Source organism: Pleurodeles waltl, chromosome 5, assembly GCF_031143425.1.
Source record: "Pleurodeles waltl isolate 20211129_DDA chromosome 5, aPleWal1.hap1.20221129, whole genome shotgun sequence".
NCBI lineage: Eukaryota > Metazoa > Chordata > Amphibia > Caudata > Salamandridae > Pleurodeles > Pleurodeles waltl.
In genome coordinates this window covers 201,771,780-201,791,515 of record NC_090444.1, presented here as the reverse complement: position 1 = coordinate 201,791,515, position 19,736 = coordinate 201,771,780, and the positions used below count along the sequence as shown (strand labels likewise).

At 42.5% G+C, this 19,736-nt stretch overlaps 1 protein-coding gene across 2 annotated transcripts in view; it reads right to left on the bottom strand.

The window, feature by feature from the left end:
• LOC138295533 (spermatogenesis-associated protein 7 homolog) overlaps positions 1-19,736 on the bottom strand; it is a 1,079,396-nt gene that overhangs the window by 775,619 nt on the left and 284,041 nt on the right. For both annotated transcript variants that reach the window (XM_069233895.1, XM_069233896.1), the window contains exon 3: positions 7,520-7,612. In XM_069233895.1, the coding sequence (XP_069089996.1) occupies positions 7,520-7,612 (93 nt within the window). The remainder of the gene's footprint in view (positions 1-7,519; positions 7,613-19,736) is intronic.

Here is a 19,736-nt window from a genome sequence, read left to right as displayed (position 1 = left end):
TATGTATTCTCGCAGATGGTTGCGTCACTGTTCCCTGTTGTGGTCTAAAGCGTTCAATCGTAGTCAACAAATACTTCAAAAATTGCCTCCTGTGTGTTAAGCACCACTGAGTCAGGATGGCACCAATCGAGACTCTGGTAGCATCAGATTTCAGCAGCCAGGCAAGCATCCTGTCTGCTATGTCCCCATCGGCATGTTGGTGCGCCACATACTCCCTGTAGTCTAAATTAGCCATTCTGCTGAGCAGGTTGTAGTGTTTTTTAGGTTTACCCAATCAGGGATTCCCTAGCTTCCGGGCTCACTACAAACGGCTCGACTAAAACTCCCTCTCCACATCTTGCAGCTCCCCATGTAGTGTGTGTTGCACATTACAGGAAGTCTTGATGCAGTGGCCCCTTATGACAGCCTTTAAGATGTCCCACTCAGTTGTGTGATCTGCAGCGGATCCCTTGTTATCAGCAAAGTATAAAGTACTCAGTAGCGCTTTTGCCCTCAGTCTCCAGGTAGGACTCCTCACCCTACATTTTCCCCCTGCCACAGTCAGTTTCAGAGGGTTATGGTTAGATAGGGTATGCCCCAGGTACTTTGTGCCCTCATTTGAGGTCACATCGCCTGCTTGCAGAGACAATAGTCTGGAACAAAATGATCTGCCTCTATGTCACTCACCCAGTTGAAATCTCCCCAAACACAAGGAACTTCTGGGTCCTGCAACAACATTGGGTTATTGCATTGAAAAACTTGGAATGCTGCACGTTTGGGGCATAGACTGATATGAGCAAGAGAGGCTCACCGTCTAGGCTGCCCTCTACCACTACATGTCTACCGTCCAGAGAGGCTCACCGTTTAGGCTGCTCTGTACCACTATATGTCTACCCTCCAGATCAGCATGGGTGTGATGTACTATTAAAGAAACTTCCGGGGGCGAAATCATTGACAAACGATGACAAAAGCAATCTCAGTTTCAAATCGATCAAGTTCAGTTATTTGCAACAAACTTACCTGTCCCCAAAGTGTGTTGGCCAAATGTTCCTGAATGCACCCTCCCAGGGCCCTAGGAGCGCTATGCCTGTGGAGCAATTGTATCACATAGCATGAGAGTGTCCACAGATGTAGAAGGCTCGGTGAGCCATATTTTTTAAATTATCATGGTTGGTGGGGAAGGACTTGTCTCTTGATCCTGGCCTCTGCCTCTTGGGATGGATGTTCAGGTCTAAGAAGTACAAACTGGAGTGCAGAATGATTGACCTGGCATCAATATGGTATAATTACTGAATAGAAATGTCCTGGAAGGAGCCAAAGCTTCTGTCAGTAACACAATGGCTCAGAGACCTGAAAAAGTGGGCGGTAGTGGAGTAATCCACCATAGACAGAGCATGCCTGCAGTATAGGCAAGTAATGGGGATAACGGTTCAAGGCACATACTTCATTATATCTATATCAGAGGCGGGATCCAACAATAGACTGCCCTGAATGTAGCATCATGGACTGTGGCTAGAGGGCCAGGCCAGTCCTTTAAGTGCTCTATGTAGTTACGTTTAAAGGGTACTCATTGAAGAGGGTAGAATTACAGGTAGCTTTGTCATGCCTCTTGAGCTTCTGGAACTGAGGGCAGTCACAATGGGGTCACCCAACAGAACAGAAGATCTGGTCCATCGGAGGTGGGAGATGTTCTTTGATGGGAGCATCCCTAAGACAGCTGCTTTGGCTGCAGGAGATTATTTGCATGGGAAGAGCAAAGACCACTAGTTATAATGTTGGCTTACTAATAATTCCATAGTGTGTTGTGGCTTTTGCTTATTAGCTCAAATGCCACAAGACATGAAGACGTGGGCCCCAGCCTGGTAGTCATGGTGTCTATGTTGAATGGGGGAAACTCCATGGGCCTGGTTGTTATTAATAAACGGTGAGACTGTATTAAGAGGTTGTAAATTGGAAAAACAAAGGGCCCTTTTAAAAAAAGTATACTTTGTTGCTCACAAGGTAGGGTGCCTGATATTTAACAGTGGAACATGTGCAAAAATCGAATTGGCCTGTTCCTCCAGTGATTGGGCTCCAAAAGTGATTTGTACTGGGCTGACAGGGCTGTAGTTGAATCCTAGAAAATTTATATAAACTTGAATTTATAGCTTTGACAGGAAAGGACTACAAATGGCATTCAATTACTATTTTTATTATTTGCAAAAACACAATTTAATTGTAAAGTCAGATTTATTATAAATATTTATGAAACATACATTTTGGAAAATAACCTATTGCATACCTACAACTCCAGTATGCTAATCAGCATTAGCATACTGAAAGCTGGTATGTGGGATCTTGACCTTAGTTAAGTGTGAACACTGCTCCCAGAGTAGGAGCAATGGACTGGGTGTCGGGTGGTGTGTTTCTTGCAGAAAGATCAGTTACGGTGGACTTAGGAACTTCATTTGCTTGTATAAGTTCCAGTCTTTTCATAAGTAAATTTTAGATGAGACATGGAGAAGGCAACCTTTTCTTCCCCCAGCCAGGCTGGCGCTAAACCCAGAGGAAGGGGACCTAACTCAAGAATCAGTTTTGATCACAGAGGAGGGGGCTGCTAATTTCCCTGGTGACACCTCAAGAATTTTAGGAGTAAGGTGAGATGTCAGATTCATTCCAATAGGACAAACAGGAGCTGCAGCAAGCATGGGTGCAGGTACACCTAGTAGAGAAGGAACCAGGAGTCGTCCTCTAGCTGGTGCCAACCATATACATGCTCCCCAAGGCACCCTCCTCAAAACACTTCCTGGACCTGCAGAAAAACAAACGAGGACTGGATCTGCTTGCTGTAACCCAAGAGGAGCCTGAAGGACTGGGAATGCTCTCCAGGACAAAGGAATGGACTCCAATGGTCAACTGGCTGACCTCCTGAGTGGCTACAGGAAGGTAACAAGCTCCAAGAGGCCTTTTCCCTTAAGTGACCAGTTGATCAGTACCATCTGGACCTGGACTGGACCTTGCTGGTGGTGCCTGCTGGAGTGAGTCCTAGCCCCTAAGTTTTGTGCCTGATGGCCTGGGAGCTGCTCCAGAAACCTTGACCAGTTAGTACTTAAAACATTTTTGGCCATCCATGACCTTTGGCGTCATCAGGGGATCTGCAGTAATGGTGTCAGATTTTCCTTGCATACAGTTTCAGACTTGCCGTGGTGGAGGAATTTGAGCTCCATATAAAAGTCTAAGGGCCTGATTTAGATTGCAGCGGAGGAGTTACTCCATTGAATGGTGACGGATATCCCATCCGCCAAAATCTAAATACAATTGTTTTCTATGGCATTTAGATTTTGGAGGACGGGATATCCGTCACTGTTGCAACAGAGTAAACCCTCCGCTCAGATCTGAATCAGGCCCTAAGTCAGAAGGTAAAATCTTTGATCAAGACAAACTCGCTTGGGGTATCTGACCCATCATGGCCCGTCTGAAATCGTCCCTAGGCCGGTCAACTGGTTCTATAAACTGCCAATGGAGAGTAGTTCTTTGTTCACTACTTTTACTTAAAATTTAAAAATTCTCATCTCTGGGTCTCTTTTTAGGATTTTTCTTGTTTTGTTTCTGTTTTATTAAAACCAGTTCCATTTCATTTAAACAAATCGAGCTGTTTTAAAAAATAGTTTTATGTTTTGATATGAAAAGACATTAAGGGTTGTCTGCTGTCTCTTGCAGGCTACCATCACTGTCTTTGCAGCCAACTGGAGGCTGTGGCAACTTGCAACTTACCTAAAGAACTTTCATTAGGCAGATCATTCTTCTACACTTCCAAATCGTTATTTTAGGAACCAACCTATTAGTACATAAATTAGTTTGCAAAATAATTTAGTGGTTGCAAAAAGTCGGTTCCCCAAAAGAGACCACTTTTTTCAATTAGAATTTTAATGCATATGGCCCCAAAATCATTAGTGCCACGCCATAACTGAGAGATAGTTATTGGAATATTTTTGATCTGTTTAAGTGAGACACTATCTTAATGAGATACTACTTCTTTGTACCATTATTTGTTTCAAGAGAACTGGTTGGGAAATGTAATTTTCTGTTGTGATATTTTGCTAATTGCAGGATAACTTTACTGTATGCAAGTGAATTTAATCTTGGCCAAAGTAATTTGAATTAAAATACAATAAATATTAGGCAGTTTTGGAAAAACGCTATAATTGAGAATTAGTACACACAACGCTTGTTTTTTACATCCCATGATTACTATACCCTGTCTACAAATCATGTACATTAGAATGATTGTCAATATTATAAACAACTATGCTGTTATTATACATATTAGGGCAAAAGTCAGATAAGCCTCAAACAACTATAATCACAAATGACAGTCTTTAATTTTCCAGGTTGTAACATCAGTATTTATTTCATTGTGGTCATTATATCTCATGTATTTACATCTGTACTTTAGAGGTGGGTATGTAAATATTATTTTTAACAAGAATATCAACTGAATTAAAATAACGGTACAAAGCTAAAATTGATTTTATTAAAATATATTAAGTTTGATATTGTAAAAAATATTAATAATTGTAATTATTATAATTATTAATGTAATGTTAATTTTTAAATTATTTAGGTTTATATCGTCCATCCCTGCAAATTGAAATTCCCTTACAATTCCTATACACTACCCATCCCTGATCCCTAAAAACTCCTTAACAGCCTCATACACAGTCTATCCCTAAAACCTAAAGTTCTGTAATGGCCCTATATACTCCCCATCCCTGAACCTTAAAAACTCAGAAACTCAAAGCAGGGCAGGTGCTGCTCTGATGAAGTTGCTGTGATGCAGGTAGCAAAGCAGGGCAGAAGCAGCTCGAGTGAAGTTGAAGGGTGATGAGCAGCAAAGCTGGGCAAGGGCCGCTCCGGTGAAAGTATGGAGAGTTACAAGCAGCGAAGCTTGGAAAAGGCTGATTAGGTGAAGCTGAAGAGAACGGCAAGGCAGGTGTCGCCCAGGTGAAGTTGATGCATTGTGAGCAGCCAAGCTTTACAGAAGCCCTTCAGGTGAAGTTGAAGAGTTGCGAGCAGCAAAGCTTTGCAGAAGCCACTCGGGTGAAAGTTGAAGCAATGTGAGCAGCGAAGCTTTGCAGAAGCCGCTCGGGTGAAAGTTGAAGCAATGCGATGAAAGGAGCAAAGCAGAACCCGGGCCACTCTGAAGTTTGCATTGGAAGCGGCAGAGAAGGGCAGAGGCTACTCGGGTGAAGTTGAAGAGTTGCGAGCAGCGAAGCTTTGCAGAAGCTGCTCGGGTGAAAGTTGAAGCAAGGCGAGTGATGAGAGAAAGCAGGACCGCTCAGAATCACTCTGGGCTGGGAGGACGATTCTTGGGTTACCGGGCAGAGATCAGCAGGCAGCAGGGCGGCACAAGCAGTTAGGGCAGCAGTTCCTGAAAGCAGTCAGTGGGAGGTAATCAGCCCCTTTGTGTGGACTCTATACACTACCTTTCTGAGGTGTAAGTGGGACCCCTTCCCAACCCTCCACTCTGCCCAGCACAGCCCCTCCCCTCCCTCATCCTGCCAGTTGATGGCCATCCAGGTACACCTAATCCTTCTAGTGTGTGGCTGCCTGGAAGGAATAAACAAAGTTCAACAGCCAAATACACCCAGTCATGTAACCCAGGAGAGGTTGCAGACACCAACTAGTTTAGGGCGGGAAAAATGCCAACTTTCTAAAAGTGGCATTTCCAAAATGTTAACTTAAAATTTGACTTTACCATTAAAGAAGATTTGTCATTACAATTTCTCAGACACCAAACATACATTAAATGCTTGCCTGGCACTTATTAAATATAACAAGGCAACCCGATGTTATCCCACAGGAAACATAGGCCTCACAACAGTGAAAAATGAATTTCTCCATAACAGGACATGTACAACTAAAAAGTACATTTCACATGTACAACCTATTCATTGCAATGCACCCTGCCCTATGGGCTATCTAGGGCCTACCTCAGGGGTGACTTATATGCAGTAAATGGTGAGTTTAAGGCTTGGCAAGAGGGTTATATTGTTAAGTCAAATTGGTAGTGTAAACCACATTCAAGCTGCAATGGCAGGTCTGGGACTTGTTTTAGAGGCTACTTAAGTGGATAGTACAGTAGGACTGAAGGCCCACTAAAGATATTTAATTTATAGGCCCTGGCTATATAGTATACCACTCTACAAGAGATGTATAACTAAATTAAATAGGCTAATCAGGTGCAAGCCAATTTTACCATACATACAGACGAGAGCAGAAGAGCTTTAGTACTAAATAGCAGTGGTAAAGTGCACAAGTCCTAAAGCCAACAAAGCAAATTCTGCAAAAACAGGCGAGGTGAGGGCAAAACCTTTGGGGAAACACCACTGTAAGGCTGACATGTCTAAGACAGGTCTAAGTGAGAGTGTCTGTAGCCCTACATAGTACTTATACAGCATAATAACCATTTGCTGCTACATTATGTTTCCATAGCAATTAAACTATACTAGTTAATTTGTCAAGACTTGCATACGAGAGCTTGTAAGCATTTGGCGAGTATGTCATACAGTTGCCTTCTGAGGTGGTGGAAATTGTTTATAAACCCAACAATCAACTCTTCAATTCACAGAGAATACACAACTGAACCCCCTTCTCAAAAAGCAGCACCTTATTGCACATTTGACTAAAATGATAAAAAAAATTATCATTGTAAATTCTTCAGCAATCTTTTGCTTTGCAAACACAATCAGTGTACATTAGTTATTCAAATCAGTCGAATTGCAGTCACTGTGTAAAGTGATCTCTTTACATATGATTAAGTATCCAACGGGTACTTTCAGGAAACCCTGTAATTAATGCAGGATTTTCAAGGAATAATATATAAGAGCACTAACCAATTGATTATAAAACCCATTTCATTCTTTCATCACCAATCCTCAAAATGTAAAATGTTTGGTGGTATTGTGATAAGCCAGTGAATCAATGATGTGATTTTCATATGGAGTAAACTCAAAGTCCTGTGCAGTCTTGTTTACTTACTATCCACTGATAATCATTCATACCATAAGATTCTAATATAATGGAGTCACGGATAAGGTTCTATGTTTGCTGGGCTTCAGTACCTTTAAAGAAGCAATACAAACGTGTGCAGTGGCTTGTAGTTTTCTAAGTTGTTTCCTAGCTTTACATTCAGAAGATGTCAATTCTGACTATAACTCTTCTTACAGCATTTTAAGACCTTCATCAATTATTCTGAGTGTGCATAGCCACTGAGATGAAGATAAAAATTTTAAACACTACAAAAACACCAATAACCATTTTTAAGAGCTTTCTAATCCAAGTAAACCATGTTCTGAAACATATTTGGACCAAATTTATAGACTGACAGGACATAATAAGTAATACTGGAATGAAACACATATATTTTAGCTGACTCAAGCTTCGTGTAAGACTGGACCCGAAGCTTAGGAAGTGTTTATATTTCAGCATATATAATAGACTGTAATTGTGAGTGGATATTCTGGCATTTACAATCACATCAATACTAAGCTATACATACCTTTGGAGGTAAGAAGCTTCCTGTAATGAGCTGCCATGTGATCTTGAATTAGGTACTGAGTTGACAACTTGCATGATGACCCTGGATAAAGAGCTGCGAGGATAACATACTATTAGTCAACATCTATTCTAATGGAATAGGAATAATTAGCAATGCAGACTTACATTATGGTGTCTCTATTGTATAAGTGAACAATCTCTTTGGCATTAAAATTTATAATGGTAGGGAACATTCAAATAAAAGTAAAATCTAAATCTGGTAATTGCATCTTTTTAAAAGACAAATTAAAATCTATTGAGCTATTACCATTAATTGCAGCTTTAATTTGATTGAGTAATTTTTGCTAAATTACTGTTATGAACATTCTTCTAGGCTCTGTAATAAAGTATATTGACAACTTCTGTAAGTTTGCATTTAACCACTGCCCTTTCCTTAAAGCATTTTAGATAAAAGAACAAGTGAAGTAAAATGTTGTGAAACTGACTTCCAACGAATGTCCAGTTTAATAATCTCAGTGAGAAATAACGATTACCCAAAAAGGCTTCGCCTTTTGTCACCCTACGAATAAGCAGCTATAATGCTGAAATTTGATAGCATTTCAGCATGTGAATATAAACATATAAAGCAAATTCATTCATCAGTTTGTAAATGGACATCCATGGCATTATATTTGAACAGATAAATGCACAAATACTGCTTAAATACTCAAGACTCTGTTTATAATTGAATTTAGCAATGTTTACTATCCAAAAAGGTATAAATTATGAATATGAGGAGTGAAGCTATAGTTTTCCAACACAGGAGCAGGGATTATTTCAATTACAGTTTCGGTTTACCACTCATCAGGGCTAACCCCGGCTTCCTGAGGTCAATGGATCTTTGCCGCTGGCTGAGTGAGAAGTAATCAAGAGCTGTACATCACACATACTTATCACAATCTTTAATCTATTTCAGTTAATAAAGAGAGTTTGGTATAGATTAAAGTGTTTTATTAATCAAATCTTTTAGAAATAATCTCTATCAGAATCATCATATAAATGTATCAATATTAGTAATTAGTTTTGTCAATAATCAAAATATGTAATAAATAAATCATAATAAATGCATTACACACATTCTATGAAGGAAAGAATTCTAAGAATGAGAAAGTAAAGGTGTCAGTCCAAAAACCCATAAAGAGTTCTGAATTCGAGAGAAATCAATAAGCATAAAGCTTCAGTACCAAATATCTCAATAAATCAATAATCAAAGCAGACTGTAGAGTCTCACGCACAAAAGGGATATGGTGAATGGGATGGTGGAATGAGGAAAAAGAAAGTGGAAATGTGGTAACCTACTCTAGGAACACACACTAATAAAAAAAGACAAAATCAATGTTGCAAATTCAGGTGGTTTCTTCTTCCTTCAGTTGACCAATCAACTCTCAATGCACCCATGGCGTTGTGCTCACTCCAGACTACTCATAGGATCACAATGTTCTTCGGACAGACTCTTCTAAGACCGTAACTAACTTAATCGGGTTTCCATGAATCAGTTTTTCATACAAGACTACATTCCTGTCTGTGAACTTCATATCTAACCTTCTAAATAACAGAAGTCAAAACATCCATGTAAATGAAAGGAAAACCTTTTTGAAGTGATTCTGAAAAACAAGTCTTTCAAAAGGTCAAGATCAGGCCTTGTGCCTTCTTCACAATGTCTTTATCTAAGTTAACTATAACATGTCAGTGTTGAAGTATTTCAGGCCTATCATATTTAAGTATGATTGCATACTAAAATGTTTGCATTTATTTACGTCATAAGCTTTGTGAGAAAACAGGTCTGATAGCTTTGGCCCTCTGACTTTTTGCCCCCATTTTTCACTTTTTGCTTGTGTTTTCCTGACCCTAATGGTGCCATTGCCACTGCTAACCAGTCCCAGGGCCTGTGCTCTGTATCAAATGAGTAGGCAAATTAGGCTAATTATAATTGACTAAGTCAACCTACCTAGAAGTCCCTAGTATATGGTAGGGCATGAAGGTTTAGGGACCCCAGCATAGGTGGTGCCGCCTTTGGTGCACTGCTGAGGTGCCCAGTGTCATTCTAAAGGCAGGCCCGCTTTGCTGGCTGCTTTTAAATTAAATGTACATGCAAATTTGACTTTGGAATTAAAAGTAGTTCCAAAGTCTTAAACCACCTTATTTTTACATATACGTCTCCCATAAGGTGTGCCCTATGTGCCCCCAGGGCTGGGTGCCATGTAACTATAAGCAGGGACCTTATAAAATAGTTTTATAATCCCTGGTGAGGGAAAACAGACACATTTGTTTTCCCCTCATGGTAGTGAATGGCCTCCATAGGCTAGAATGGGGAGACTTTATTTTAATTTATAAAGTCCCCTTAAGTAACAGATGTTTAAGTTTGGTATCAAACTTACAATTGCTGGATTTAATATAATTTGTTCAGGTAAAGAGTTTTAAACTTTACCTGAAAAGTTGCCACCTTCAGCCCTGCAGTGTTTTGCTTCTTTGCTCTGATGAGGTGTGAAGTGGCCTGGCTTAACACAAAGAGATGTGCCTGTGGAAGGAGATCTTCCCGCAGCAGATGGGGAAGCAGGAAGGGGAAGCAGGAAGGGGGAGGGCTGCCAAACTGGTCTTCAAAGGCAGGGAAGGACATTTGGAGCAAGCCAGCACCTTCCTCACATCCTGCAAACCCAGACAATTAGGTGCCCCCTAATTAGATTAGGAGAGGGCAGGAAAAGGGCGCGTTTAAGATTTTAAGCCACACCAGTGGGTGGGCTCAGCCAGATGTAACCTTCAAAAATCACTTTCAGCCATGATGGATTTTTGAGGAATGTTGCTCCCTGGGATTGATTTTTGCCACACTTCCCAGGAAGTGGTCATCACAGGGGGAAGGACCCTGCACCTGATTGGAGAACCAGGACCCCCCTGTTGTTTACCCAGGAGCAAGGATAAAACTGGCAGACTTGCACCCACACCTCAGATCCCTACCAGATCCCTACCAGGAAGAACTACAGGAGAAGAAGGACTGCGCTGCTGAACCCCTGACCTGCACCTGGACACTTCACTCTGGAGGACTGCACCAGCTGCACACTTGGGCTTTACCACAAGAAGGACTTTGCCTGACTTCAACTGGTTCAAGGAGGGACTCCCTGTTTGCGACAGGTGAAAACTTGATAACCAGAGTCCCCTGCACCAACTACTGAAGAAACTGAGCAGCTGACCACTGTCCAGTGACGAAAAAGGAGTTTGTGGCAGGTGCATTCTGGTAGTTGTAGTCCACACCCCCCTCAAGGTGCATCTCAGAGCTTCTGGAACCTTGGGGTGACCTCTGGACCACAAAAGAACCTTAAAAGAACATCTGGAAGAAGATCCAGAAGTTTGGACAGCTTTTGGAAAAAAGCTCCATAAAGGGACCGACCCGCCATGGCAACGCTAGCCGGCTTGCCTCAACCGCGACCCGGCCTGCCTTGCAGGTTCGTCCTGGAGAAGGAAATCTCTGAAAAAGTGACTAATTCCGAATGTAGGAAGTTGACTGGGACCTCCCAGGCAGTATAGCCGAAGAGGGGTCCAGGGACGTCAGATCAAGATTCAGGTTTGCCCCAGTGGAAGGATTTTCACCTCGAAAAAAACCGACTAAGTCCAAAGGTAAAAATCTCCACTGAGGGCTCCTGCGACACATATCCAAGGAAGAGTTCCAGGAGGTTGGATTGGACTGGCGACTTGGTCCCACTGAAGAAAATCTTCAAGAAAATCTTCAAGAAAATGACTAAGTCCGAAGGTAAACTTTTGACCAAAGCCTCCCATGTGCTGTAGCCGAGCAGGGCTCCATTGCAGTCGGCCTCAAACTTTGACTGTGCGACCAGATGACCAGATTGGCGCTATTTGTTTCTAAGCGCTAAAAAGCAATAATTCTTTAAAAATTCATATTATTCGTTTTGGTGTCATTTTAAAGATAAAAATATAATATATTTTTATAAATTGGTGTTGCATTTTTATTGTGTTTTACGTTTTATTTATTTACTGTTTTGTGATTTTAAAATGCTTTACACATATGTCTCCTAAGTTAAGCCTTGTCGCTCGTTGCCAAGCTACCAAGGGTTGAGCTGGGTTTAATTTATTGAGACCTAACTGGACCTAAGTGAAGGTTAGTGGCCTATTGCTAAGTGTAGGTACCTACCTGCCCTTACCAATAACCCATGTTCCAACAACCATTATTACCTTTGCACATTATTTAAGTGTTATTTTGTCTTTTTCTCGACAATTTAAAAATGCTTTCCCAACAGGATAACCAAACCCAAAGCACAGAGATCAATGCTGTATTGTAATCCTCACTTATGTTAAAACAAAAAAAGGTAGTGTGCTTCTCTCTGTTTAAAGAGGTGTTTGTAGATCCATTCAAAAGACTTATAGCACCAAAAGGGATTTACTTGTTTTATTGGGAAAGTATTTGCGAGCTTCTCTCACAGTTTTATGCAAAATACAGTGGAATACTCAGTTACTCAGAGGATATGTGTGTTTTTGAATATCTGAATAGATCCAGAGGACCCCATTTGCACCATATGATGTGCAGTAGTGCTAGAATTGTACTACATTGGAGTAAAAGAGGAATGGCTCTTCCTTGTCAGAGACCAAGATCTATCTATTGTTAGCAGTAGGCAGCTAACAAAGTTCAGTTGTGGTATTAACATTAGAGGCACCTGGAAGATCACCTTTGAGCCATAGTTGCTGATCAGTGCCTGTGAGGTCATCTGGCAGGGATGGACACCTACCAGGGAGCATATGTTGATACGTTTCTACTAAAGGAATCAGAGGATCACATACCATGCTGCAGAGGTTATCTGGAGGACACTAATCTGTCACTGCCAATATCCAAAAAGGTCCTTACATGTCATCTTGGAGGTCCCTAAAAGCCCTAACCTCCCCATTTCAACAAACGGTAGAGGTCAGTCAGTAGGTACTGCATTGCGAGGTGTCTTGACGTTTTACAGCACTTTCATAAAGTCCCTTAAGGCCTTTTTTACATTAACCACAGGTGTTGAGTATTTGACAATCTTTGATTATATGCTTCAAATACATGTATGCAGGGTCATACAAAGGCCTTTCATGAGACTTGTGGGTTGCTTTGGTGATTGGCTTTGGCTATTGACTCAATTCCTGTTCTTCAGCTTCACCTTTTATCATTTCTTACTCAATAGCTGTTACATTGAGGCATGTTTTATATAATGGTCCTGGCTGGGGAAGGTTCCTTCCACACCAAAACACAAAAGACGATGGGAGGATTCTTCTAATAAGTTTAACCACTGACCATTGCTCGGGGTAATATTACAAACCATTGTTCTTTTGCCCACCTCAGATTAGTCCCAGCCATACACAAGTCTGTCTTGACCCTGTTTCAGTAGGAATAGCCCAGCCCAAACTGCTAAGCCAGTCGTCTCCAAACTAGAAAACAATGAACCCTGCCCCCAAACCCCCCAAAAAATAACAGGAAGTGAAGTGACTCCTCTGTACCTTCAGTTCCATTAGAATCTAAAGGAGGGGACAAAGAAGAGAAACGAAGCCTTTCACTTACGAACATGAACTTTTGTGATAAATAGTGTCTCCGTGCAAATTTGTATCAATTAAAAGAATTATCATCACATGATGCAGTTTATGAAAACTGGCTCCTTCCACTACTACCTTTTTCACTGTTGTATGTGCCTTGTTGGTGTATTTAAAGAAAGGATTTGCTTATTTGAATTTGTTTCCTGTGTAAATGAGGGAAAGTCCTCTTATAAACAGCTGAAGCTGCATCAGAAAACACCTCTATTGCAAACCCTTCCCTCTGACTTCTGACAAAGGGCCAGTGACATGGAGGGGTGCAGGCCGTGCATGGCCAGATAGCCACATGGTGCGGTACAGGCAGTGACAACTACCGAAGGTATGGGGCAGCTCTTAAAGGCTAGGCCTTAGCTGCATTTGAAGGTGGTCTTGTGCACATCAGTCAGTATGTGCTGGCATGGTCGGCAGTGCAGGAACACATGCAAGCAGGGGCTTATTTGCCATTAGTACAGCTCTTAGAGGTGGAAGGGTGACCTGCTCCAGCTAATGCTATTTCAGAGGCTTCCTTTTTGATGTTTTCTTTTTTTTCGGCACAGTGCATACCAGAGGCATTGGTGTGATTAGTTAGGGAAAGGAACCAGAAATAAGATGAGATGGGAGGAAGCAGATGAGGATGAGTGAGAGGCAGAAGATGGTGAAGAGAGAGACTGAGGGAGGGGATGTAGAGGACAGTTGCAAATGGATGAAGGAAATAAGAAGCATGTAGGGTGAAGATAGTGAGGCAAGAAGGAGATCATTTATAGCAGTACATTAATACTGGTTGGGGGCCTAGTTTCATTACTTGCTCTGGGGCCCATGACCCTCAAGGCTACGCTACTGTATACAAGGAGTGTCTACCTGCATCTTTATTCTTCGTGTATTTGATGCAGTGAGAAATACACCCTATAAACTGTACGGTTTTTGTGTAATGTGCATTCATTATTAAATTGCAATCACAAATTTTAACGGCACATGTGAACTTACTCTAGTTTTTTCAAATTTTAGCACAAATCTTATTTTATTATCACCCAAAAAACTATTATCTGACCTAATATTCGGCAATAATGTAATATCAAATTAGTGATGTAGTTACCCCGGGTGGGGGGGGAGTCAATACAAATATTCCACTTCATTGGGGCAGGCGTCTCCTTTACACTTCTCTTCATTACAAGTAGTAGCCCTGTTGGGATGGAAGTTTCCTCTGCATGGTGAGAGATGTGTGCTCCTGCCTTGAGTGCCCAACTCTGTTGTTGTCTGGATCGCTAATGCTGATTTTTGTCATAGGCGAACACGGATAATGCGTGTGTAAATTGACATTGGCCTGTCTCATAGATTGTGGTCTTGTTGGACCAGGAGGGGCACCCAAAACGTTACCTACATAGTGGTGGAAAGTGGGTACTGCCTTCACCAGGAGTTAATCAGCACAAGCGCGGTGGTGGCAGCATACCGTATAGTGATCAGTAGTAGTGATCAAGTACTTTTTATCCTGTGTCACTAGAGTGGGACCTACAGACTCGCTCAACTTTTTTTCAAAAGTTTCACTGTTCTGTGCCTAACTCATCCCTGGCCTACATCGGGTTGATGTGGAAGTGCATGCTTGGTGGAAACATGTGCTGAGTGCATGTGTGCTCGCAATTAATACACTACACAAAAGGGTGAAGTGCGGTACCGTGCACACATGGTGAATGTCTGTGCTGGCAGTGTGGGGTTTTAAAATAAGACACTCTGGTACAGTACAGGGAGGATGCAGTACTGAATACTGTGCGCAGGATGAGTGCATGTGTTGCATGTGGGTATGTTGGTGGTGGCATAATGCATGAGGATAATAGTACAAGGCAGCTAGCATGCTGTGGATATACACTGAGTGCAGAAGTGCCCGTACTGATACATTACAAGGTGGACCTTGGGTTTCATTTTGGGAAGGCCAAGCCTGCCTGGTGAAAACATGAGGAGTAGAGGAATCCCCATATGTGTGTATTGCTGCATTCCTGTAAGCTGGGTGGGACAAGCACTGGAAGAGTGGAGAGCCAGGCTTTCCATGTGCATTTCAAAGGGTTCTTTGATTCAGTGACAGATCACAAGGAAGGGGCCTGGACACATCTCGGGAAGAGAGAGATGGGGTTGATAAGGGAACCATAAAGAGTAGGGCTGGGGGCCCTAGGTTAACCTTTTGATGCACATATCACTGTGGCTGATATTCAGGTGTGAACTTTGGTCACTTCCATGAAGCTTGTTGTGGGTTAATAGGTTTCGTAGTCCTGCCTACTGTGACAAACATCCTTTGGGAGGTAGAAGAAAGGAGAAAGATGTCCATTTCAAAGAAGCAGAACGCCAACATAAAACTTAAAACATAAACACACTGAATCATATCTTGTGTCTGGAAAAGGACTATAAGTATGTGAATCTGAGACCCCAAAACGTTGTCATCTGCCGAGCAGGCAGACGGGCTGTATGAGGAGGGAAAGCTCTGCCAGACTTCTGCCTGTGACCAGGACTAAGAGTCCAAGCCTGCTAGTCTCCCTGCTGGGTGAGGGGCATCACCCAGGAAAACAGAGATCACCTGCCTGGAGCACCAGCATCTTCTTGCTCGCCAAGACTGGTGTGTCCGTGAGGAAGAGGAGAGAATTGGAAGGCGCGAGGTCCAAAGAGAGGCCTGGCTTGAGGAACCCTTGTGCGAGGTGTGAAGATTCATCCAGTTGGGCCGTAGCCTATGGGCTGACTGAATTGGTGACCCCGTATGCCAGGAGGGACCATCGCAAACTGAACTTAGAAGAGCTGTGAGAGAAACCCGCTCCCCGCACTGGTTGGCCCATAACTCATGTGCCGGACGGAATCAGCGATCCCGTATACCAGGAGGGGCAACCACAAACTTAATTTTGGAGCGCAGTGGGAGAAACTCACTCCCCGCACCGATCAGGCCGTCGCCCATGTGCTGGAGTGAATAGGCAACCCCATATACCATATACCCTTCATATTACTGGAGAGAACACAACAGACTGGTATTTTCACGATAGAATCCTGGCTGGTTTTATACTTGAATACAGAGGGTTTCATTAACAAAGATTTTGGTCTGGGTAGACATGACCTACATTCGTAGTACCCCCTGACTTACTCCTTAAATCCAGAAGTAAGCCTGGAATGCGTCTTGGATTCTCGTGGAATCCAAGAATAAAGCCAGGAGTACTACAAGACAATGGTCACAGTAAAACATTTGTGAATCTGACCCAATGTCTATTTTGAACACAAAATAAAAAAAAAATTAAACCCACTTAATTAGTAATGAAGGTAAGACCAAGAACATGTAGCATATTTTGTACATGTGCAGTATTCCATCAGCATGCACTTCGGGAACATGATACAATAAAGTAGAACTGTTATTCTTTTTAGGACATTAGAAACACGTAAATGAAAAGCATGGCCAAAATGTGTGTGAGGGTTGTCTGGTTAGCACACAGCCCTGAAAGTGTCAAGATACACATGCTGGACTGTGAAGGTGCTGAAGTCCAACAATGAAGCGGACCTTGGCAGAAGCACTAGCACAGAACTAGGGGTGGCGCAGAATTCCACGGAGAGACATAAAATCTTTGGCACCAATGGGTGGAGAATATGGAGCTTGCCAATGTTCACACTTTAGCATAGCGCCGGTAGCGCGAACAGCGCTGGATAATCAATGTGTATGGCACCATGAGTTGTGCAAAAGTGGGGGCCATTTAAGGTGATATGGTGCCGCTTAAGTAGAAAGGCCCTCTGACAACGACCACCCACAACGACGCATTAGAAAATCATGCTAGGTACCCTAAATGGTGCTCGTGAACTTGCATCTTCTGGAGTCTCCTGGGAGTGAAAAAATTCCACAGTGCAGCGATTGGCAGAATTTGGCCAGAACTCTGTTTTAAAAAGTAACGTGGAATGACCAAAGTTTTACCAATTCTGCGGTGGAATGAAACATTCCGCCCACCCATACACCTAACGTTCTGTCCGCATGTATCATCGGGGTCACCAGCACCACTCCGACCTTCCATTAGCCATCATCTTTCAGTGGGAGTGCCAAACGATGTGTGGGGATTGTCTCCAGAAGCAGGCAGGCGCGTCCCGTCCTTTAGGGCGGAGGGGCCACGCCCCCCCCACCTTTTGCCCCTCATGAAGAGTGTCTGTCAGGCTGAACAAAGGTCAGCCTGACAGACACTCTTCATTTTCAGCTCAGACAGCCAGGAGTGAGACATGCGCGATTTGCGCAGACTCCTGGCTGCCTGAGCTGAAATTTACTGGGTTGAGGAGGTCACAGCTCCTATGGGCGTGACCTCCTCGGCTCAGCAAAGGTGCCTCAAGGCCCTCCCCTGGGTGACGAGGAAAGTGTCACCCATTGACACTCACCCTAGGCGCTTCAGCTTTAAGCCCTGAAGCGCCCATGGCGAGTGTCAATCAGTGACACTTCGTCACAGAGTGGGATGGTGGGGTCAGCAGTCTCACTTACCCCATCCCACTCTGTGACGAGGCTGGGACTGCTGCCTTCCCTCACTGGCTGACCTAAGGTCAGCCAGTGAGGGAAGGCAGCAGTCCCCACCCTCCTGGGACCTCGAGGCTGAAGGTAAGTGTGTGATGTTTTAAAATTAATGTTTGGTGCGTGCTTGCATGTTTGAATGTTATGATTGTTAATGGATGTGCGTGCGTGCATGTGTGAAAGTGTGCATGTGTGATGTTTTAAAATGAATGTTTGGTGCGTGCATGTTTGAATGGTATGAGTGTTGTTAATGGATGTGCGTGCGTGCGTGTGTGTGTGAAAGAATGAGTCTGTATGAACTTTTTAAATGAATGTTTGGTGCGTGCATGCATGTTTGAATGTTATGAGTGTTGTTAATGAATGTGCGTGCGTGTGTGTGTGAAAGAATGAGTGTGTGTGTGTGTGTGTGTGTGTGTGTGTGTGTGTGTGTGCTTCCCACCCGCCCCCCTCCCTCCTAAAGCTGGCGGCCGCCACTGGAAGCAGGTACATTTTAATTCAACTTGTGCAACTCAAGCTTCTGCCTCTTGGGAGGTTGTGTCTGGGCCCTCTCATAGTAGGCAAAGTTGCAGTTCAGAGATAATAATACCTCAGGCAGAGATATACACAGAATGCTTGTTAGAGGGAAGAGACTGGGCATGAAACATGAAAATTACCTAAAGAAAGGCATGTTTCCGAAATCATTTTTCAACAAATCACTCACAGCTGACAATTAGAGGTGGCATGCATCCCCTGTTCCAACATCTCAACTCATTGTTTTCTAAACAGTTTCAAAACTGGGCAGTAATCATTTTTACGCCATGGTAAGTCTTTAAATACTCATGAGGAATATATGGTAAATGAAGTTCTTTTTGGACCCACCACCGAAAGAATCAACAGAAACAGACTTGCATTTCAGAACAAAACAATGTTTACACCTATCGGTGCTAAATCTACAGAACACCGTTTTTAAACATGCGATGTCTAAGGACATTGAGAAGTTGTCTTTTAATTTCACGACGGGAGCATCTAACATAAATCCATATAAAATGAAGGCTATTGAACTGCGAATGGTATGAGATTGACAATCAAAAACGCTGATAGGGGAAGAAGTGTAATGACATCTTATAGTTAATTTCCAACATCCTAGGGATTCTAGAGATACCCAGACTTTGGGGGTATTCCTGAAGGAGACCAAGACATTAGCCAAAATACAGTGAAAATGTCATTTTTTTTAGAACAAAAATGGGAAAAAGGGCTGCAGAAGAAAGCTTGTGGTTTTTCCCCGAAAATGGCATCAACAAAGGGTTTGTGGTGCTAAAATCACCAGCTTCTCAGCTTTCAGGAACAGGCGGCCTTGAATCAGAAAACCCAATTATTCAACACAATTTTGGCATTTTACTGGGACATACCCCATTTTTACTATTTATTTGTGCTTACAGGCTCCTTCCAGTTAGTGACAAAAATGGGTGTGAAACCAATGCTGGATCCCAGAAAGCTAAGCATTTCTGTAAAGTAGACAAAATTCCTAATTCAGCAAGGGGTAATTTGTGTAGATCCTACAAGGTTTTCCTTCAGAAAATAACAGCTGAAATAAAAAGATATTGAAATTGAGGTGAACAAAAATAGCCATTTTTCTCCACGTTTTACTCTGTAACTTTTTCCTGCAATATTAGATTTTTTAAAGCAATATACCGATACGTCTGCTAGACTATTCTGGTTGCGGGGATAGATAGGACTAGTAGGTTCATCAAGAACCCTAGGTACCCAGATCCAATTAATGAGCTGCACCTTGCAATGGGTTTTTATTCCATAACTGTCAGAGTCACCAGATCCTTGGGGTCTGCGCACGTTCCCAACATGTCCACCACAAGACAGCTCCAATACTCTGATTAGAATGTCACAGAGTCTAAGAGAGTCCAAGTGGGGAAAAGGGAATTAGGTAGGGAATAGCTGGGAAGGAGACCTGTAGGAAACAAAAGGTTAAACACACACAGTATCAAGATTATGTCACATTAAACTTATACTAGACTATGATTCTAAGCATTGTCATACTGTAACCATGGATAACTTAAGCATGGACTAAATAACTAGGCCTCAAGACGTCTGGTTACCTGGGAAGAAATTAAGAATGATTAATACAACTTCTCAATGAATCTCT